Source organism: Myotis lucifugus, unplaced genomic scaffold (assembly GCF_000147115.1).
Source record: "Myotis lucifugus unplaced genomic scaffold, Myoluc2.0 scaffold_30, whole genome shotgun sequence".
NCBI lineage: Eukaryota > Metazoa > Chordata > Mammalia > Chiroptera > Vespertilionidae > Myotis > Myotis lucifugus.
The window spans coordinates 4,862,761-4,887,387 of record NW_005871078.1 but is presented as its reverse complement, the minus strand read 5'-3'; the positions used below and the strand labels follow the sequence as shown (position 1 = coordinate 4,887,387).

The 24,627-nt window shown below is 37.4% G+C and overlaps 1 protein-coding gene across 8 annotated transcripts in view; it reads right to left on the bottom strand.

Annotated features, from left to right (window-relative positions):
- Positions 1 to 24,627, bottom strand: part of CPNE8 (copine 8) — a 184,125-nt gene that overhangs the window by 120,694 nt on the left and 38,804 nt on the right. For 7 of the 8 annotated variants that reach the window (XR_002828720.1, XM_023752294.1, XM_023752291.1 and 4 more), the window contains 2 exons: positions 16,394 to 16,497; positions 11,821 to 11,860 (listed from right to left, as the gene is read on the bottom strand). Coding sequence is in view for 6 of the 8 variants with exons in the window: in XM_023752294.1 (XP_023608062.1) it covers positions 11,821 to 11,860; positions 16,394 to 16,497 (144 nt within the window). In the remaining 2 variants the exon portion in view is untranslated. Of the gene's footprint in view, positions 1 to 10,611; positions 10,631 to 11,820; positions 11,861 to 16,393; positions 16,498 to 24,627 lie in introns of those variants that run through there. The other variant, XM_023752295.1, reaches the window with a different exon arrangement.

Here is a 24,627-nt window from a genome sequence, read left to right as displayed (position 1 = left end):
TATATGTGTGTGTGTGTGTGTGTGTGTGTGTGTGTGTGTGTGTGTATATATATATATATGTATATATATGTGTGTATATATATACACACACATATATATATGTATACACACACACACACACACACATACATATATACATATATACATATATATGTGAAAAACGGACAGTTTTTCAAACCACTGGTTTAATAAACCAGGACGCAATAATGGAAAGTGAAATTTATGATTTCTATACTATTACAAAGCAAACTAATGCCTGCAGTTTATCACTTGCATCATCATTAATAATTTCATAAGTATTCAATAGCACGGTATCTTTCTCCTAAAATGTCTACAACACTAATCTTTAAATGGCTTTCCTGTTTTATAAAGTGGTTCAATGAACACCTGAAATATAATATCTCTAATTAATAAATAATTTAAATTACGAGGCATTGACTAGGCTATTGAAAGCTAAAGTTTTAATAGAGCACAGTAATTGGGTGCAGTCAACTATCCAGGAGTTAATCAATTTCTTGATAAGATAGAGTCATGATTTGCTTCCATTAATTCCTTCTACCTTGTGTTCATTATACTGATTCTAAACACAGTCACACTATGCCAGTAAGAGCAAGAGAGAACAAGTTATACAAAATGTCTTGCTTTTAAAATATTTTAACCAAGTAAGAAAAAAAAAACATTGGTGAGGAAAGTTTCTATTGCCTTTTAAATTTTAATCATATCAACTATAAAGATCAAGATGTGACTTTGTTATATTACACACTATGTACTAATATAGCAACAATTCCTAATAATCAAAAAAAGTGCTTCTTCACTTTAGTAATGACTCATACTAACTTAATGGTTGTTAGCACATGTATATATTGTTTGGGGAATAAGGCAACCTTAATATGAAACAATTGGATTCAATATTTTAGTAGAAAAAAGATGTCACATTTTAGCATTACTATAAGAGCTTTTGTTTTCAAGCAAGAATTTTCTTTTTAATGAATAGATTGGTCTACAAATCAAAATGCTAATTCTACATTCAAGACTCATAAAAATTTCTACACTCAGACATCAGTAGTTGAATTATAAATACAATTTCAAAATTATTTTCTAAAGCTTAATTTATTTATTTTCCCCCAGGATAATTGTTAATTTTCAAAATATTTTTTGTTTCCTAAGAGTCCAAATAAAGGCAGTTAAATAAGGCAGTTGAATGAAATTTAAGCTTTCAACAATGAGTAAGTGGTCATTGATCTAAATTAAGCAATTTTTAAAAAATTATCCACAACATATATATTTAACACTTGCTAACTATATAATATGAATAGATTTTAAAATAAAACTATATAATCCAAAAATATAACAAATTTATAGAAAATATTTACTTTAAGGAGGCACATCACTTTTGTAGAATACTGATACTCATTAGTAAATAAATGAGAAATGTAACATGCTAACAGAAAATAAGTAAATATTCTCACTATATAAACATGGCAAGACAATCAATTGGCCAAACAACTAGAAAACTTACTAAATATTATTATCAAATACTATGAAACATATTAAATCATTATTAAATAATAATATTAAATATAACAACTATAGAACAATATCATTATTAAATACTAAGTCCTGAGTAAGGGCCAGTTTTACATATAAACAATCCTACCTAATATAACTTAATAAGTGCTGAAAATACTATCATCAAACATACCTCAGGCATTGTCCCTATCTCTGTCTCAAAGTCTAAGAGAGATCTACAAGGCCCTACTGAAAATGCAAATGGAAACATAATCCACTAATAGAGTATCAGTCATCAATTCTTTAGCTTGAATATATCTTATAAGGCTAGCTCTCATCATCTAATAAGGGCCAGACAGCATGCTACATAGAAAAAGAAAGTTACTATTGAAAAGTCATCAGAGGATACTAGGCAGTCAGACAATGCTCTCAGTTAACAATTTAATAGAAATCTGAACAATGGGAGGGAGAGAACCAGGTGAATATTGGGGATAAAATCATTCCAGGTAGGAGAAAAGGCAAGAACAAATGCCCAGAGATAAGAATATACTTGGGGTGTACAAGGAAAAGCAGGAGAGACAGTGGGTCTAGCTGAGAATGAGCAAAAAAGAGAATGGAAGGAGAGGAGGGAACTGAGGGCCCATGATAGACCATGAATTCCCTCATAGGTGTGGAGGAAAACCATTGGAGAGCTTGAACTGGAAAGTGACATATCCTCCCCCGCCTTTTAAGTTGATAATTTTGGTAATCTTCCACCAAAGTTCTAAGTGCTGAAGTTCCCCCTAGACCAGTGATGGCGAACCTTTTGAGCTCGGCGTGTCAGCATTTTGAAAAACCCTAACTTAACTCTGGTGCCGTGTCACATATAGAAATTTTTTGATATTTGCAACCATAGTAAAACAAAGACTTGTATTTTTGATATTTATTTTATATATTTAAATGCGTGTCATAGGTTCGCCATCACTGCCCTAGGCTCTATCCTCCCCTCTTCTCCATTTATAATTTTATTCAATAACTTTATTGAGTTCAATTTTATAGGCTGATGGCTACCAAGTCTATATCTCTAGTCTCCAGACATGGCCTCATCAGTATCTCTGGTTGGATTTTATTGGAGTCTCAAACAATATAAATCTGCCCTAACCACTGATTTCACTATCCTCACTTCAATCTTCTCAATCTCTTCCTTCCCAAAGGACCCCACTGCAAAAAAACTGTATCACCATTTATCCAGGTGCTCTCACCATTAACCTAGTAGTCATTCTTACTTCTCTTATCTTCACACCTGCTATCTAATTCATCAGAAAACACAACAACAAAATATATTCCAAATCTGATCACTTCTATATATATCAACAGTATCTCCGGTTGGATTCTATTGGAGTATTGATTTTTTTTTTTTACAGAGAGGAAGGGAGAGGGACAGAGAGCTAGAAACATCAATGAGAGAGAAACATCGATCAGCTGCCCCCCCGCACACCCCCCACTGGGGATGTGCCCGCAACCAAGGCACATGCCCCCGACCGGAATCGAACCTGGGACCCCTCACCTGGTATCTAATTCATCAGAAAACACAACAAAATATATTCCAAATCTGATCACTTCTTACCACTAAAAGGGCTATACTCACCACGTGTGCACCTAGCCAACCTGCAACAGTCTTTAACTGGTCTCTGTTGGTCCCCAATTATGGGAGTTCCCTGGGTGAAATCGGAAACTGCCCCCTAACACAAAAAGCAAGACGAGACCAAAGAAAGAGGCAGACCACTCCAAATTGGTAGTGACAGTTTTAATAAGCCAGGGAACTTACACACCAGACTTGTCTTGGGAAACTGAAAAACAAGTTGGTTGCTACCTCCGCCCTCCAAAATCTCAAAAGTTTATATAGAGGCCTTAATGGGGTTCTGTCATGTATTCAGTCCAAACAGTCTAACAACACATTACTCTCTCAAGAATGTGTTCTTGAAATGGCTCCAGCTATGGGCAGAACAAACATTTGAAGGCCAGGGGCAGGGAGGGGGTGGGAGAGGAGCCTCCGATTGCCTGGGTCCAGCTTGTGGGCCAATCAGCAGTCACATCCTCTCAGACCTCCACCAATAGTCTCCTTAACTCCAGTCTGGCTTCCTTACCCCATTCTCGCTTCAGCTTCCAGTCATTATTTAAATGTATCCATAAGATCTCATCCTCCTCCAGTGAAATCCATGAAAAAATACCAAACTTGTTTTTAACCATGGCCTACAAATCTCCACATCATCGGAATCCTGTGCACCTTTACAAACTACTTTATTCAGCTCTCCTCATCATTCACAATACTCTGTAGACGGTGGCTATCTTTCAGTCACTCCAATATTCCAAACTTTTTCCTGAATCAAGGTCTTTGCACTGCTGTTTCTTCTGCCTGGAATACTTTTCCCCTCGACTTTCAATAGTTTCCTACTTCTCTTTTATATGGTCCTAGGGTGAGAACTGATGCAGAATCATGCTGCCTGGTTGAGAGAAACCTAAGCTTCTAGTTAATGGGTTTCATCAGTCATTCTCTCTCAGTATCACTATCTTATTAATATAAGTGCTATAAAAGGTAAGTTATATTAACCATTAATTTACATTTATTTCTATTGAATAAATCTGCCCACTCCACCTACCCAATTCCAAAAATGTAAGCTATTTTAGAACAGGGACATGTTTTTCTTATTGATTGCTATATTCCTCAGCACTAGCATGCTGTCTAGAATATATGATTGTTTGCCTGATTGTATGATTATACAATGGAATTCAGTTCAATTATTTATGATTTAAGTGGTCTTTTATTCTAATGAAAGAATCTTGCTCCTATGAGAAAATGCAGTTCATGACCCAAACAATTAACTTTGAAATAAAATGTTCAAATATAACTGATCTACATATGAGGGTTTATATAGATAACATTTAGAAAATATAGTAAAGACCATACCCACCTTAACTGAAGGCTGTTGTTTTGTGGCCAAAACAATCCAGTGAGCCATAAACACGTTTAAAACAAAAATTTTAGTGGGTACCTTCAGAGGTTAACCAAATGGATAAATGCATTTTGGATTGCCTCATGGGTATGAAAATTTAGTGCACCAAGTACAGTTGCATTGTCATCTGATTCAGAACACCAAGCAGGATTTTAGATACACCAATTATGGGCCTGTTATTAAACTTTTCATTAATAATTTGGCTGATGCAATTATGCAAATGAAAGTATGCCATGTAGTTCTGCTAATGGCATTCAGATGAGTGGGTTGAACAGCAACTAGAGAACAAAGCTGCTGAACAAAATGTCAGATTTCGTTCCCAGTATATAACACTTCGGGGGATAATATTTTAGTGAAGTAATTTCCTCAGAGAATCATAAAACGGATAAATCCTCTAAAGGAATATGTTCCTGATTTCACAAGTCAGCCTGGATCATACTGTTTCTCTACTAAAAACTTCTGCATCATCAATAGTATCAATTAAATTTATACTGATCCTTTATCAACTTACCAACTGTTCATTTACAATGTCAGAAATCTCAGGTACAGCCCTATATTTCCCTTTTCCCTAATAGTACCCCAAATTTAAGACCCAAGATCTTTAAGTTCTAGAAACCAAATAAAGTCATTCTGAGAGGGGTTTCTTTCGAAATTATCAGAAATGAGAATGAAAAAGAAAACTATTTTATTATTAAGGAGTCTCTCTTGCTATCAAATTCCTTTTGTAAAAGATGAGTGCCTGCACTCCACATGCAGGCCCAGGCAGTTAGAAATATTTCCTAAAAGGTTCCACTTTTCATTTCATTTTGCAAAATTGGCAGGTAGACAGCCACGCTTTTAAAGAACCGTATTCTCAGGAAATAGACTTAGCTTGTTTATTGGTTCCTCTGATCTTCCAAATGCTTCCTGAGTCATTTGAGTTGAATGAGTTCTATGCTCTTATGCCTAAAATCTGTACTCAGATGTGTTCAAATAAGGAAGGACTTTTGATGTTAATTTCTAACAATATTCTTGTAGCAACCCAAAAACACTTTTCTTTCCTCTTTTGACATGATTCATCCACTTATAAACTCAGGCTCCTATCAACTAATTTGTATGGCTTACTAAATACATTTAAGAAAACAGAGAAAAATGCACAGAAAACATTGAAATATAAGATAATATAAACCACAGGGACTATAGGAGGCTATGTAATATTCCAGGACAAAGGGGATGAGAATCTGAACTAAGGCAGTAACAGCAGAAGGTATAGAAGACAGAAGAGACACAAGTCTTTGTTAGAATGAATAGAATCTGTTGCCTCACTAGATACTGTGTGTGAGACAAAAAGAAGTTAAGGAAGACTGACCCTGAAATACAGGGGAAGGAAGATGTTAAGAGTTAGTGCTCAGTTTCCATTCAGGCAAGGAAATGGAATAAGATTCATTAAAAAAATGATAACTGAATGAGAAACATGACTGTAGAGGGCCCCTGGGAAGGCACATGGGCATTTCTTTAATAAATTGTCAGCTGAATCCAGGGTGGTAGGCAGAGTCATGTCCTGGATACGCATTTTGCCAAAAAGGCAGAAGTGTTCTCAGCTTGACCTTCACTTTTGCTCAGGTGTCCGGGAGTGGGTTTTATTATATAAATCCAGCCAAGCACCAGGAATGAATAGGACTCAGGCCCACCCAGAACTGACATTACAAGATTGCAAATAATCTCCTTTGTCTTGACCTTTGGTGCAACTTCCTGGTATTGGGGGGTATAAATAAACACGCTGTTTCGGTGCTGGGTCTCTGTCTCTCCATCAGAAGAGGACAGCGGTCCCACCTGGTCCCAGCTTTTTTCTTCCATCTTTGTGTTCTGTCTCTTTCTTTCATATTCTCAATCCCCAGCCGCCCCTACTCAAAGAACCGGACCACTCTCTACCAGCCGTGGGCAAACGGTGGGCAAACTTTTTGACTCGAGGGCCATAATGGGTTCTTAAACTGGACCGGAGGGCAGGAACAAAAGCATGGATGGAGTGTTTGTGTGAACTAATATAAATTCAAAGTAAACATCATTACATAAAAGGGTACGGTCTTTTTTTTTTTTTTTAGTTTTATTCATTTCAAACGGGCGGGATCCGGCCCGCCCATGGCTGGTCTAGCCCCATTGGACGCGGAAAAGAGAGACCCCTCCATACATGACTTCCAAAGAGATGACTTTCTGCAATTGACTCAGGGCTGTCAGAGATTTCCAAAATCTCCCCTGGGGTGGGACTACCAGGGTTCTCTAAAGGCGGCACTCCAGCCTTGGGTGGAAAGGCCCAGACAAAATATCCCGGACTCCCTGACTTTGATAGAGGTGGATTTAATGTGTTTTCAGTCAAACTCAATTTGGTTCTCAGTTCCTTTTGAAAGATCCCTAGAACACTGTGTTATGGTGTTCAATGAGCCAATATTGCCTGTGTTGTTGATTATTTATTTTTATTCTTGGTTGTTCAAGAGCTAGATGTATCATTTTTTAAGGAATCATTTCAGAAATTTGAAATGTGTTTGTCATAATAAAGACCGGTGAAACTGTGTGGGTCAATAGCATCCATCCTCACTACTATGAATGAATAAATGAATAAACAAACAAACCAACAATCAAATGAATAAATAAGGGATTGACAATGCATCCAAATTTCAACCTAACAGCTTTCTTTTCTAAATGAGAAAGGTTAAGGAAAACAGACCCTAAGACACAAGGGGAGGAAATGCTAAACAACTGCACTTGAGAATTCCACTGCATAATTCCACCATGTAAATATTACTATATTAGTGATAATTCTCAAGCTGGATAGATAATATAGGCAGAGAAGCAAAATTGGGATGGAAAAGATTATACATTTTATATATGTATAGGTTTTAATCTTCTACAAAATATCTAACAGGAAATATTTAACAAGCAGTTGGAACTTGGCTTTGCTGAGGTTACAGGGGGATTAGACACTTGGGAGTCATCAGGATACGTCATGGAAATGGTTGTGTTCTCAAAAGAAGAGCTTGTATAAGAAGATGAGATAAAAATTAAAAATAAAGTCATAAGAAACAGTAATAGTAAAAGAATAGGAGAATAGGAGCAACTAAAACATGGTAGATAACGAGTAAGCAGAGAGATAGGAAAAGCAAGGGAGATATTTTCATGGAAGGCAAAGGTGTATTTCAAATAAAGAATGAATAGAGGCATCCATCCTCACTACTATGAATGAATAAATGAATAAACAAACAAACCAACAATCAAATGAATAAATAAGGGGTTTACAATGCATCAAAATTTCAACCTAATAGCTTTTTTTCTAAATGAGAAAGGTTAAGGAAAACAGACCCTGAGACACAAGGGGAGGGAAATGTTAAACAACTGCACTTGAGAATTCCACTGCATAATTCCACCAAGTAAGTATTACTATATTAGCGTAGTAATAGTACGTTATTAGATTTTAATGTAACCTATTCAGATAGTTTAAGTAGTAATGGAAACCAGAATGCAGTAAAGTAAGTTGGAGAATGAAAAAGAAGTTCTGACAGAAATCCAGGCTGTTCTGTAAAGAAGGATGCTGATGAGAACATAGTAAAGGAGATATCATGTGGATAAAGCAGTCAAGAATGTTTACCGTGAGAAAGACATAAAACTTTTCTTATGGAAATAAAAAAGCTATTTTACAAAACATATATATTTGAAAAGATATGTACGTTCATGACTTCTACAAGACATAACTCACCATCAACAAAACAAAAACAACTTACTGAATGGTAGACAACACTCCCCAATGATACATATGATGAGTTAAAATTCAAAATATACTAGAGGCCCGATGCACAAAATTCGTACAAGGGGCTCAGCTCTCACAGCTGCCACAGCTTGCCCCGGCTTCATCTGGAAGGTCGTCCAGAAGGTCGTTTGGCTGTCTGGTCTAATTAGCATATTACACTTTTATTATTATTATAGATAAGTAACTCATATAACTTAACACCAAAAAAAAAAAAATCCCAAATAATCAAATTAAAAAATGAGCAGAGGACCTGGATAGACATTTCTCCCAAGAGGACATACAGAAGACAAACAGACATTTGAAAAGATACTCAAGATCACTAATCATTAGAGAAATGCAAATAAAAACCACAATGAGATATCACCTCACACTTGTCAAAATGGCTATCATCAATAAAGCAATAAGAAACAAGTGTTGGTGAGGATGTAGAGAAAAGGGAACTTTCATGCACTGTTAGTGGGATTGTAAACTGGTGCAGCCACTATAAAAAACAGTATGGAGGTTCCTTGAAAAATTAAAAACAGAATTACCATATGACCCAGCAATTCTACTTCTGGGTATTTATGTAAAGAAATTTAAAACACTAATTTGAAAAGATATATACACCTCTATGTTCACTGCAGCATTATTTACAATAGCCAAGATATGTAAGCAACCTAAGTGTCCATCGATAAATGAATCGATAAAGAAGTTGTGGTGCATACATACAATGGCATATTACTCAGCTAAAAAGAGAATGTAATCTTGCCATTTGTGGCAACATGGATGGATCCATATAATATTATGATAAGTGAAATGAATCAGAGAAAGACAAATATCTTATTATATCACTTATATGTGAAATCTAAAATACAACATAAATGAACAAACAAAACAGAAACAAACTCCTAGATACAAAGAACAGGTTGATGATCACGATATGGGGGTTAGGGGTATGAGAATTGGTGGAAAAAGTGAAAGGGATTAAGAAGTACAAATTGGCCCTAGCCAGTTTGGCTCAGTGGATAGAGCGTCGGCCTGTGGACCAAAGGGTCTCAGGTTCGATTCCAGTCAAGGGCAAGTCTCTTGGTTGCAGGCTCCTCCCCAGCCCTGGCTCTGGTAGGAGCTCATGCAGGAAGCAACCAATCGATGTGTTTCTCTCACATCGATGTTCCTCTCTGTCTTTCCCTCTCTCTTCCACACTCCCTAAAAGTTAATGGAAAAATATCCTTGGGTGAAGATAACAACAACAACAAAAAAAAAGTACAAATTGCCAATTGTAAAAATAGTCACAGAAAAAAAAATAGTCACAGGGATGTAATGTACAACATAGGAATATAGTTAATAAGACTGTAATAATTCTGTATGGTATCAGATGGATACTAGATTTATTGGGGTGATCACTTCATAAGGTATATAAATGTCTAATAACTATGTTGCACACTGAAACTAATATACTATTATATGTCAATTGCAATTGAAAAATAAATTTAAAAAAATAAAAGAATGAGACTACTCAAAAAGAGACATCTCTTGCATAATAATATTTAGACATTACTGACTATTGAAGAAAGATAGAGCTAATCAGATATGAGGTACCTTCCTATCCCACTACTACTCCCTGCCCTGAACTCAAGGCAACTAATCTAGGACCACATGTTACCACCTTCACACTCACCCTCAAAACATCCATCCCCGTGGGAGTGTCCTTCACTGCCCAGCTATCATTCCCTCTGAAGATTAGTTTGAACAAGAAATGCAGAAACCACATCAGGGAGAGTAGGTCCACTCAGGGTTAAGGAGGTCATTTTCCCTATATACATAATAATAAACAGAGAAATGTGATCTTCAGAGAGAAACAGAAGCTCAGAGAAAAGTCAGTGCAAATTTCTCTGTCTGATTCATGAGCCCCTACCAGGGCCTGAAAGGGATCAAAAAAAGAGGGGAAAGAGAGAGAGAGAGAGAGAGAGAGAGAGAGAGAGAGAGAGAGAGAAAGAGAAAGAGAGAGAGAGAGAATAGCTGCCTCAGTCCCAATCCACTGTGCCTGTTTCTACTGCAGTTTATTCCCATAAAGGCAAGTTACACATCACACGAAATGTTCCTAAATCCCTTTAATAAACCACCTGCATGTGAGATAAGTGAATGCATTTTCTTTCCTAGCAACTAAGTAATTTTGCCTAAAAAACATGGCTCCTTTTCGGATCCTTCCAATGAAATTTAGAAAACTTCCCATACAAAGCTATGGATAATTTAAATGTCCAGCTACAATGCTATCAATCTTATCATGAGGAGAAGGAAGGTGACATGGCAAATGCACTGAATTTTACTTATGGAAAAGGATGAGCTTATTACATCACGTTTCTTCAATCTGTGGAAAAGTCACTAAAACAGACGGTTCTTTGAATCTTTCTTCAAATGCTTCTGTTCTATGCTTCATAACAAAAATAAATATCCCTTTCATGAAAGAAAGGATCGGTAAATTATTATTTTTACCACCATACCCAGGCTCCCAGTTTCCCCAAATCAGTCTCTGAGCTTGGGGTCACCCCTTATGTCACCTCAATTCTCTAAAGAAAACATTCCTCCTCTCCAAACTGCACGGGAAATCAGATATATCAGATAACACATGTAATCATATCTCATATATATTCGAGCCTAGGTAACAGCCTACAACCATGGGAAGCTGGAAAACCTGAGCCTCTGGGCCTGGACAGTGGTCCTGCCGGCCTCTCAGCCCTGGTGCAGCTGCCAATTCTCTCTCTGAACTCAGATTTCACGTGGCACCCGGGTAAGTCCTTTTCAGGATGCTCTTTTCAACCCCCTTCGGCCCTTCCTGCTAGGTCTGGCCTAATTCCAACCCCACGGGTCAATAAGCAAGCGGCTCTGGGCCACCAATGACCAGAGAGCCCCACTCTCACCCCTCCCTTCCCATCTCTGCCTCTTTATCTGCCTCCCTCTGACGCCCTGAGGCTCCTGAACCTGTAAATTCCCCAGGTGAGCAGAGCAGCTCTTAACAATAGAGGAATGGAAAGATCAGGAAAAAAGAGACTGTAAGTGACTTGAGGACAGACTCTATGTCTGTGTTGCTCATATTGTACCCTCAGAAGCTGGGCTGGGAGACAGCATGAGGACGTACTTAGAAAATACTGTTGAGCAAATGAGCTACAAGGACAGCGGGAGAGTAAATCATTCTGCCTGCACCCAAGTAAGTACTTCCCATTCTCTCAGAAGTGAAGCCTCTCAAAAGACACAGACTCGCTATTTCATCACTCTAAACCTCATCCAGCTTCAAACATTACAGGAAACTGACATCATTTCTCTAAAAAATAAAAAGTAGATGAGACTAATCCATTTCACATACTGAGGTATCTTTCTGTAAAAAGCTCTTCTAAATGTTATTCTAGGGTTCTTTAAAATGTCATTTATTTTCTATGACAATTCTTACAGGAAGGTTATAGGCATGTCAGTTTAATATTAATAAATCATCAATATCCATCATAAATCATGATATTATGGTTTATGTTATTAAATCATCATAAAAAACATAAAATATGAACTTACATGTTTGGACAAGTTGGGGCTCTTTGAATCAACATCGTACCTAAAAGATTAAAATGGAAAACTCAAATTATTTCCATAACACACAACTAGAGAAAAATATCAGCATTTTTTAAAAAACATAAATAATATAGAAAGCATTCAAAATTATATCAGTGGGGAGAGAAATTTTTACTTCTACAACCTAAGTAGGAGTCCTAATATTTCAGTCATCAATTCTGCTACTTGAAAATACAAGTTTAAAACTTCTCTTTCCTGCGAAGCAAATAGCGTTCTAATACTATTCAAAATTCCCCAAAACTGCAATTCCTCTTCTCTGGATCATTAAAAAAGAAGCAGAGAGGCTGATAACAGGGTGCCATTTGTTTTTTGGGGTTTTTGTTTGTTTTTTGTTTTATTTTTTAAATATATTTTTTTAGATTTGGACAGGGAGAGAGATAGAAACATCAAGATGAGAAAGAATCATTGACTGGCTGCCTCCTGCACACCCACTACTGGGGATCAAGCCTGAAACCCAGGCATGTGCCCTTGACAGGACTCAAACCCAGGACCCTTCACTCCACAGTCCAATGCTCTATCCACTGAGCCAAACCGAGTAGGGCACAGGCTGTCATTTACATGCATTTTAATTCTTATTTAATATCTTAAATGCTGTTGTTAACTTGGGAGGTTGGCTAAAGTAAGGAGACATTATTTTTCCCCAATCACAGAACTTGGAGAAAACATGTATGTTATAGTAAGAAAAATGTGTTTCTACAGGATTACTATATGTCCTGTTTTAGACTAGTTGTATTGAAATAAATGATTTCTTGAAGAGATACCGGGAAGACATCATTCACTACCACTTTGGCCCCTCTTTTTAAAGAATTTGTAGAAATGGTAAAATCACTGACAATCGAAAAAACCAGAATTTGCCAAATTCTTGAATAGAAAGATATTTGTACTCCTTCCAGTCTTCCTCCCAAATCATATTCCTTGAACATCCCTTATGCATAGCTTCCTACCAAAAATTAACTGCCTTTTTTAAGGTTAATTAGTCTTCCCTCACACAAAGCAAGAATGTTTTCACAAAGAAACAAAGCATCTCAATCAATGAAAGGCCAAGAATCGGAGTTCACCGAGTGCACTGATGCAGGACAGAGGTGCACTTAACCCCTAGTCAAGACTGTTTACCACAGATTGGCTTTACAATTATGTGATGCAAATACCAGCCTCAGAAGAATTACACATCACTCTCCTCCCAAACAGGGTGCTCTGGGCACTCGCAACAGCTGGAACCTAGAATTTTACATCAGCAAATGGCCAGCATCTATTGAAGACCAGCAGATGTTAGTACAAAAAGACATTGTTCTTATTCAAGGCTTTCTTTTTTATTTTTTTTTAAGGCTAAGACTGAAATTAGCAACTGTAGTAACATCAAAGGTGAAACATAACTACACTGGCTCCTTCCCAAGACTCAGTCCTTGAAACTGGTTTCTATAAAGGCTTTAGTGTGGACTGGGGAGACACTACATGGTGTGATCTGTTACAGGAAGCAAAAAGAAAGGAGTTTAGGTTTTCATTACAAAGATTTACCTTCAAATACAAGCCTCTCCCATTGTCTTCAGCAAAGCTTTTTAAATGCTATTATCTCAAAAATGGGTAATTTATAGCATATCTCTAAAGGCTTCAGATATGTTGAATTATAATGCATTCTAAATGACAGTGATTTTTCCATCAATGGAATTTTCCTTCTAACATTTCTAAAAGTATCACAACTAACTGTGGTCCTCACCCTCACAAGTCAGAACATAAACACTACATCCTAATGGTTACAGAGTGTGTGTGTGGTCGTGGTGGTGGTGGTGGTGGTGGTGGTGGTGGTGGTGGTGGTAGGGGGTTATGAATGCCATACTCTGCTTAAAAGAGGATACACTGCAAAGCAGGAATCTCCTTAGTTTACCCTGAGGACTGTGCACCCCGCTGTGCCTAAATTTACTAAGGGGAATTTTGTAAGCAACTTCATCTAGCTACCGAAATCCTATTATTAGAGTACCTGATTGGCAGTAACTACTTTGGATGGATCCTAAGGGCTGTTTTCTATTACACTGTAGCAGATGTTGACTGGAATGATTCCTGTATTCTAAAATTCCTACTGAGGTCCAAAGCTGAAAACAAAAGAAGCCAAGTATCATGCTTAGCTCGGAGCTGCCAAAGGATGAGTCAGACCCTTCTCCAGGAAGCTTGCTCATAAAGTGACAGCCTATTCCCTACCTCTTGGGAAGGCAGGAGGCGGTTCTTTCACTGCCCAAAGCCAAGGGAAGGGAAGCTCCAAAACCTGGGCTGCTCCTCAGAAGGGGAGGGCAGCATCTGGTTCCCTGGACAGCTAGAGATCCAACCTGCCTGCAGGTCCACCCTGCAGCTGCCAGGGAAAGAGAATGTCAGTTCAGCCCCAGGAAATGCCTGCTGAGAGCTGAGGAACAAGAAACAATGGTCTATTTAGTTCCTCCTCCACGATGAGGAAGACAAGTGCTTAACACAGGTCCCTGGAGGTTGGTACCCTCTACTGTCTAGATTTTTCAGGAGGTAGGAGAGCCACATCTTTGCCTCCCACTCCCCTACCTTTCTGCTCATCCACCTCCCTTTTCTCCTGCAAGTAGCTGAGAGGGTAGCTCCAATGGAGAAGAGAGGTTGTGAATTAAGTTTGAGACGAAAGTTTTAAAGTAAAGAGTGCATAACGATTCAAAGTAAGATGGTTCTTGCCCTAACCGAGTTGGCTCAGTGGATAGAGCATCGGCCTGCGGACTCAAGGGTCCCAGGTTTGATTCTGGTCAAGGACATGGACCTTGGCTGTGGGCACATCCCCAGTAGGGGGCGTGCAGGAGGCAGCTGATTAATGTTTCTCGCTCATCGATGTTTCTAACTCTCTATCCCTCTCCCTTCCTCTCTGTAAAAAATCAATAAAATATATATATATTTTTAAAAGTAAGATGGTTCTAATAAAAAAAAGTCACTCAAAAGTCATGAATTTAGAATATTAAATAAAGGAGCTATTAACCAATAGGGAAAACTGGAATTGACAGAGTTGGGACAGTTATTGGAAAACTTAAAACAATTTTTGTGGTATTGGGGTAATAAGAAACTCATTTTTTCAATGCCTATATTATTTAAAGTTTATAATAAATATGTATAACTTCTAAATGAGAGAAAACAATACAGATGAATGAGAAAGAAGAAAGAGAGAAAGGGAAATAAAGAGAGAAGCAAAGAATCATGAAATAGTGGCTGGTTTTTGGATAAAGTTAAGTCTAAAATAGAGGGGAAAATTAAGGGGGTACCATGCTGATGTAAGAAAAAAGGAAAATGGATTTTAAAAATTACTCTGGAGGCCCTGAACAATGGGAGAATCAAACTGCATTCGACCTGATTTATATGTTTTTAAATAACAACACTATATGCAATCTCCATGATAAAACATGGTCAGGAAATCATGACATTCCACTAAGTATTGTGTTTTTTTCTTATGAGACTCATTTTTATTACTTCTAAAGGGGGTTACAAGGAAATAAAAACCAAATGGGGCATAAAAATTTTTATTTGATAAATATAATGAATACTTAGAACTCCTACAAGTCTTGAAGGAAAGGGGCTGGTATAAAATATTGTTTTTTGAAACAAGCACGGCAGGTTATTTTACTGGACACATTTTAGAGAAAAATAAGAAACACTACTAACAGTAGAGACCTTTTTATTACATAGGGAGGCAAACTATGACTTTTTCAAATAAAACTTTTGAAATCTTTATAAATTGTGACAGCACAGTATACTTCACTGTTTTCAGCTATTCAAAATAAGATTGGTCTCTTTAAATACACATGATGTTCATAAGCTCTCTTTAATTATTTCAATATTTTAAGCACATATTATAATATGACATACTTTTCCTTCTCAATAGATTTCCTTTTAACAAAATCCAGGAAGTTCAACAATCACCACAGTTTATCTCTGTGGAACAAAAACTCAATGATAATATCTTACAAGCAGACTGACTCCAGATTCTCTGTGAACAGGGAGTTGATGTTAACAATAGTATTTTAATATGGCTGATACAGTATCAAAAATCACAGGAATATTGAAAATACCAAAATTATCAAGCATCCCGGGCCTTGGAAATATGAGGCCATGATGTGATAAAAAGAAACCATAGTTAGGCAGGGATGCATGTACTATATAAAGAGGCAGCTGAAAGAAACCATAGTTAGGCAGGGATGCATGTACTATATAAAGAGGCAGCTGAAAGAAACTTAAAGATCTGAGAGACATCCCGCATAGGACAGTTTGAAAGAATGTCCATATATACTGCTCAGCATTTCTGCATGGTTAAATTGTTCACTTACTATTTCAACAGACATACAACCAAAAACCTGTAAAATGCACAGCAGTACTATGGCAATGCTCAGCTCACATGCTAAATAAAATAATCTAGTTTCCTGACAATATAATCTAGTATTCAGTGCAACCATAGGACCCAGCCTTAGGTTATTAAAACTGCCTTTAAATATTAATTCTTTTAAATACAAGTTTTAGTAGGACTTACAAGTCAAAACGAAGATTCTCTCTTTCTTCAAAAAAGTAGTCCAGAATAAATTTTCTTACAAAATCCGGGTTGAGTGTATTATCAATTACTTCAGTCCTTCCAAACTGTTGAGGGAGAGAGAGGTTAAATCAAGCCTTGCATTACTTTTATAATATCAACTTAGTATTAACATAGTTCCTTGAAAATATAAACAACAAATATCCAAGTGATTTGATAAAATAAAGCCCTTCAGAAAGTTTTTAGAGATCAAATCATTCCCTCTTATTTATGGGAATCAGAACATGAGCACTGAGTTCATTCAAATTACTAGAAAAGCAGCTTCTGAAAATTCATATAAAAGGCTTCCCCTTAGCTCCCCATCTGAACGCCAAATCCCTTTCTAATCAAAAAAAGTTATTTCTATCTTAATTTTAAATTCATCACATATATTTTGCCTAACCTAGTGCATAACTCATCTAAGCAACACATATTCTTACACTCGGAGGAATCAAAGTATTCATAATCAAGCAGTCCTCTACACTAGTGGTTGCCAACCTTCAGACCTCACAGAGGTGACAGGGGCTCAGCCCCGGCTGATGAGCAGGAGTGGGGGGAGAGAAGTGATTGGATTCTTATACCTGGAGGTAGAGCCAACAGGATGTAGGTGTGAGAGAGGGGGTGAGGGTATAGCCAGGATATGTAGGCACTGGCCCAGGGAGCACTAGTGGTCCGCGGACCACCGGTTGGCAACCGCTGCTCTACACAATACAGTGACTAGCCATGTTTTGGACAGAAATTTTTTATTCTCTATTATACACTTTAATCACTTGGTTTTTGTTTTGTTTTCATTCTTATGGTACCTAGACAGCCAACACGGAATCGATGATTCTTACACGTTTTAAGCTAGTACATTGCATTTTTACTCAGAAAAAATAAGTTTCGCCAACTTAGGGGATGTGAAACCAAGAAACAAAACTCCACATCTAGACTTCCTCCCTTTCCTTTCAATGTGAAGGAAGGCCACCAGGCACTGCCTCCTAAGATCAAGCAGAAATTTTTTATCTCTTTTTTGTATTAGGCTCACATTCTTACCCTCCTGTTGTCATGGAATGCTAATGAGGGAATTTGAACCTCTGGTTCTGAACAGCATTATGCATGCTGTCTTATCAGAGAACCAACTTTTATTCAAGTTCAAGGAAAAACTATCCTTTTAATAGGAACAAAAGAAACTGTGCTAATCCACTAAAAAGTGAAGGTCATGAGCTTACATAAATTTTGATAATGAAACGATGGTACAAAATACCAATGACAAAGGACTTACTATGGCTATTGCTAATTATCCAAATAAGAACTAGTTTGCAGAGGCTTATGCACTGGGCAATGTTTCAAGTCATGGACAAATATCATATAAACCATAACCAAGGTAACTAATTCAACATTTCCAAAATACTGAGCATTTACTTTGAACAATAATAATGATGACAGCCACTATTGAGTACTTACTTGGTCCTAAGCACTTTTCACACATTACTTTAAATTTTTATCATAACCCTGAATAGTGAGTAATGTTTGTCCCACTTTTAAGATTACAGAATTCAAGCAGAGGGTCCCGACCTAAGTCACTGTGGCTACTAAATCTACATTCTCTCTAGGTCTCTCCTCTATTTCAGCATAGAACATGCTGCCTGAAAAGCTTCCACAATGAGCTTATCCCTGGTCCCCACTTTCAGGGAATGGGAACAAGAACAGGTACCTCATAGCCCCAGGCAGGCAGTGCAGAGGTCAAGGAGTGCAAATCTGAACCAGAGACAGCCTGAGCCCTCCAAGCCTTCCTACCGACTGAGGGCAAAATGGATTCCAGGCCAGAGCACCAAATGGGCAAATACACAATAGTCTCAAATAGACATTCAGCCAGTATTCATATTCCCCAGCGCCCAAATCCTTCTTGTGGATTTCAACCCACACCCACACTCAGTGGTAAGAAGATAACGTACAGTTCCCAAGGGTAAACCCCATTGAATTGCAAGCCAGCGATTCCCAAGGGCCACTGAACCATTAAAACATCCACAAGCCTGTTTCTTAGGGAACATTGGCTTGTCAGCAATATGGGTGACTGAGCATATTCTACTATCTCAAGTGAAGATTAATATGTAGCCATTAAAATTTTAGCTAATCTCCTATAAATTATTAACATCTATTACTATAAGCCTCTAACACATAGCCCTGAAATTGCTTTTGATGATATCACCAATAACCTTCATATTGCTAAATCCAGTGGTCACTTTTGGGGCCTCCTCCCACTAGACGGCTCAGCAGCATTTGACACAGCTGTCCACTCCTTCCTTTCTGAAGCCAGCTTTTCTGGCTTTTTGACAGAACACTACCCTGTTTTCCCCCTCTTAGATTCTCAGTGCAATCTCTCCTTGTCAAAGCACAGTTCTTGGACCTCTTCATCTCTCTTTCTTCTCTCTTCAATTAGGTTATTTTATCTGCTCCATTGACTTTAAATCCCATCTACATGATGATAACTTCCAAATGTGTATAATTAGCCCAGACTCAACCTGAGTATAGTAGACTTATTCTTACAACTGTCTTCTTAACTTACACATTCAGCTATCTTACAGGCCCTTCAGAATTATCATCTAAACTTAAATGTTTATTGTAAACCACAACCACCACTCCAATGCTGGTGCTTACCAAATCTACCCTTTGTCAATAAATGACACCACTATCTACTTGATTCCACAGATAAATGGGAGTCATCCTCCTCAACTCCTCTTCATCACAATCTCAGAAATTGTCAATTCCAACTCTAAAACACATCTTCGAGATCTTTACTTCTCTCCATAGCTCCTGTCATTAGATTAATTCAAGCTTTCATCTTTCTCATGATCATTTCAAGGGCCTCCTAACTCACATCTCTCTTTATTCTTTTTCTCTCTCCAACTCATCCTCCGTATAACATCCAGAGTAATCTTCTAAAAAATGAAAACACAGAAATGCAATTTCATCACTCTAAAAGTCTTTAATGGCTTCCCATGGTACTTGACATAAATATTTTCTTTTGTCTACAGGGCCTGGACCCATCTACCTCTTGACCTTCATCATGGGCCAGTATCCCCTCTTTTCTCTTTGCCCCAGCCAGCTGGTCTTCCTTTAGGTCCCCTTGCACACCAAATCCTTTCCATCTTTTGGCCTTTGCACCTGCTCTGTCTTCTTCCTAGGATTCTCTTAACCCCACTCTTGCATTGCTGACTTTTTTTTCATCCTTTAAGCCTCTGTTTAAATGTCAGCATTCTGGCTCTATATGACACCCACTTTAAAGTTGGTCCCTTCCTCTGAACTTATTCTCCTTATGGAACCTGGTTTTTTTCTTCCATAAAACTTATACTTTGGAATTATAGTTTTGTTTGCTTGTTTTATATTTCCCTCACCAGACAATTGAGCTCCATGAAGACACAGAACGTACACATATTTGATTTACACCTGTACAAAATTGAACAAATGTTTAACTAAAGGAAATATGCAACCTATTGTTCAGAGAAAAAAAATCAATGTATAGTATATCAATTTTTATAAAAATGTAAGTTTATATGTACACAGATAAAAAGAGAAGGTATACTAGAATGTAGATATTACCTTCGAATTATTTTTTATTATGTATTTCTTGGTTTTCCTAATGTCTTACAGTGAGTATGATTTACTTTTAAAATCAGAAACATAAACCTTTTAAGCACTGCTCCTGTTCCTCAGATATATTATGATTAGTTCAGCTCATGGGAAATATGTTGGTTCCTTCCCAGAGGCTGGAATTATATTAGCTACCCACCAAGTGATTAATCCTTATGACTTGAAATAAAATTTGTCTTAGCTAATGCCTTATATTACTACATAAAACTTTTCTAATTGCTAGAAAAATGTAGTTACATACAATGCTATGCAGTTCCGAGGAGGATTAGAATTTTGCAGAAAGACAATTATTAATAATATTTATGATGGCACACATCTAAAAACAGCTACATTTGAAAGAATTGTAACTTATATCCTCAAAAGTCTTTTTCTGAATATCAATAATACTGGATTGTCAGAGGTACCTACAAACCTGATTATAATAATCTCTGGCACAATGACCTTATCCAAATATATGGACAGTCAAGCACTTTAACATAATTGTACAGTAGTAAGTTTCATCACCTCACAATTCAAACAATTGTTAGAGAAATGTTCTTTTGGTCACCAAGAGTGAAAGTTTTCAGTCATTTGAAAAAAAAAAGTATATACACTGTTATTTTTGATAGAACACAAAACATTGTTTCTTGTAAAACTTTAAGCAAAATTAAAAAACAATTCACAATCAAGACCTTGAAAGTTTTCCTTTGTTTTGTGCTTGAGCTAATTGGATAAATACGTACTTTTCCAATTTAGGAACAAATCGTGTAGAAAATGATGGAATAGAAATATTCCTGATTTTTAAACGAACTAATTGTTAGACTGTTTCAGAGGAGCAGTACTGGAAAGAACATTCATCTATTTATGGCACAAAGCAGATGAACTCTTGTTTTGAGAAAAATGTTCAGAAATGTTTAACATATTGTGAAGGCCCAGAACAACCACCCGGTATCATATTCATTTTTCAACTAAAGTAAAAATGATGAAGTTAAAAGGTCACCTGGACCAGCACACATCTTTAATTCAGTTGTTACATTAGAATTACATCTTAGTAGTGGTGATAGAGAGGACAGTCGCCAGAGATTAGACTAGAGGATTAGATAAACTGAGTAGTGCAGACATATTATTAAGATAAATTCAAGAAAAAGAACCTCAGTTTAGGACTATACATATTTAACCTGCATAGAAGATACCAAGTGGAAGTGCATGTACTAGTGTATGAACACAAACCGGAAATTGAAGATTTACATTCTTATACAATTCCTTTTGAATGTTAAACACCGGGATTACCAGAGAATCCATGAACCTTTTTTTCTAAGGGAAAGAAATATAGTTTTGTCATGTAACTCATTATCCAAGACCTTTTTTTTTGGCATAAATTAATAATCTTAAACTCAATTATAAGAATTCAAGAGGAAGGAACACTCCCAACCTCATTTTATGAAGCCAGCATTACCCTAATACCAAAATTAGATAAAGACAACACAAAGAAGAATTACAGACCAATATCCCTCATGAACATAGATGCCAAAATCCTCAACACAATTCTAGCAAATTGGATCCAGCATTACATCAGAAAGATGATACACCATGACCAAGTAGGATTTATCCCAGGGATGCAAGGATGGTACAATATCCGCAAATCCATAAACATGATGCATCACATAAACAAATTGAGAGATAAAAAATTACATAAATTGATACAGAAAAAGCATTTGACAAAATCCAACACCCTTTCTTGATAAAAACCCTCAGCAAAGTGGGAATAGAGGGATCACATCTAAACATAATAAAAGCCATATATGACAAACCCACAGCCAACATCATACTCAATGGTCAAAAACTAAAACCATTTCCCCTAAGAACAGGAACAAGACAGGGATGCCTACTTTCATCACTCCTGTTCGACATAGCACTAGAAGTGCTAGCCACAGCAATTAGACAAGAAGAAGAAATAAAAGGTATCCAAATTGGAAAAGAAACCATAAAACTGTCATTATTCACAGATGACATGATACTGTACATAGAAAACCCTAAAGCCTCCATCAAAAAATTATTAGACTTAATAAATGAATTTGGCAATGTAGCAGAATACAAAATTAATGCCCAGAAATCTATGGCATTTTTATACACCAATAGTGAACTTACAAAAAGAGAGATAAAAAAAAAAAAAAATCCCATTTACCATTGCACCAAAAAATTAAGATACCTAGGAATAAACTTAACTAAGGGTGTAAAAGACCTATACTAGGAAAACTATAGGATACTGAAAAAAGAGATAGAGGAAGACATAAACAGATGGAAGAACATATCGTGTTTATGGATTGGTAGAATCAACATCATTAAAATGTCCATACTACCCAAAGCAATCTATAGATTCAATGCACTTCCCATTAAAATACCAATGGCATATTTCACAGATCTAGAACGAACTCTCCAAAAAATCATCTGGAATAAAAAAAGACCCCAAATAGTTGCAGCAATCCTGAGAAAGAACAAAGTAGGAGGGATCTCAATACCAGATATCAAGCTGTATTACAAAGCCACTGTTCTCAAACTGTCTGGTACTGGCACAAGAACAGACATATAGACCAATTGAATAGAATAGAGAACCCAGAAATCGACCCAAACCACTATGCTCAATTAATATTTGACAAAGGAGGCAAGAACATACAATGGAGTCAAGACAGTCTCTTAAATAAATGGTGTTGGGAAAACTGGACAAATACATGCAAAAAAATGAAACTATACCACCAACTTACCACATACACAAAAATAAACTCAAAATGGATGAAGAACTTAAACGTAAGATGGGAAACCATAAAAATCTTAGAGGAATCCACAGGCAGTAAAATCTCAGATATATGTTGAAGCAGTATCTTCACCGATATAGCTCCTAGGGAAATGGAAACTAAAGAGAAAATAAACAAATGGGACTAAATCAAAATAAAAAGCTTCTGCACAGCAAAAGAAACCATCAACAAAACAACAAGAAAGGCCACTGCATGGGAGGACATATTTGCCAACGTAATCTCTGATAAGGGTTTAATCTCCAAAATTTACAGAGAACTCATACAACTTAATAAAAGGAAGATAAACAACCCAATCAAAAAATGGGCAATGGACCTAAATACTTTTCAAAAGAGGACATACAGAAGGCAAGAGACATAAAAACATGCTCAAAGTCACTAATCATCCTTGAGATACAAATCAAAATGACAATGAGGTACCATCTCACACCTGCCAGAATGGCTATCATCAACAAATGACAAATGCTGGTGAGGATGCAAAGAAAAAGGAACCCTCATGCACTGCTGATGGGAATGTAGACTGGTGCAGCCACTGTGGAGAAGAGTATGGAGTTTCCTCAAAAAACTAAAACTGGAACTCCCATTTGACCCAGTGATCCCACTTCTAGGAATATATCCCAAGAAACCAGAAACACCAATCAGAAAGGATATATGCATCCCTATATTCATAGCAGCACAATTTATAATAGCTAAGATTTGGAAACAGCCTAAGTGCCCATCAGCAGGTGAGTGGATTAAAAAACTGTGGTACATCTACACAATGGAATACTATGTTGCTGTAAAAAGGAAGGAACTTCTACCATTTGCAATAGCATGGATGAACCTGGAGAGCATTATGCTAAGTGAAATAAGTCAGTTGAATAAAGATAAATATCACATGATCTCACTCATTTTTAAAACAACATAAACTGATGAACAAAAACAGAAATAGAGACAAAGAAGCATGGATTAGACTGTCAAATCTCAGAGGAAAAGCAGGGGAGAGTGGGGGTGAGGGGGAGAGATCAACCAAAGGACTTGTATGCATGCATATAAGCATAACCAATGGACACAGACACCAGGGGGGTGAGGGCATGAGCAGGGGGGTGGGGGGCATATGGGGGATAAGAACACACATGTACTAGTAATACCTTAGTCAATAAAGAAAATTTAAAAAAAGGAAGACAAAAATAAAATCTGAAGGCTTTATCCAGATCTTACATTATTATAGATCAACTAGAGGCCTGGTGCAAAAAAACTGTGCATGGGGGGTGTCTCCTTAGCCCAGCCTGTACCCTCTCCAATCCAAGACTCCTCAGGGGATGTCCGGCTGCTGGTTTAGACCCAATCGGACCCCAATTGGACATCCCTCTCACAATCTGGGACTGCTGGCTCCTAACTGCTCACCTACCTGCCTTCCTAGTCACCCCTAACTTCCCCCTGCCAGCCTGATCACCCCTAACTGCCTCTGCCTGCCGACCTGATCACCCCTAACTGCCCCCTTCACCGGCCTGGTCACCCCCAACTGCCCCGCCCCTTGCCAGCCTGGTTGCCCCTAACTGCCCCCCCACCGCTGGCCTGGTTGCCCTTTACTACCCCCCCCTCCCCCGCCGGCTTGGTCGCACCACACAACCTGCTGTTCAGTCATTTGGTCGTCCCTCACCTACCCCCCTGCCAGCCTTGTCACCGCATGCAGCCTGCTGGTCATTAATGTTACCGGGACGGTGTCCCAGACAATTTGCATATCCCTCTATTATTAGTATAGATGTAGCTATAGAAGTAGATATATATGTACAC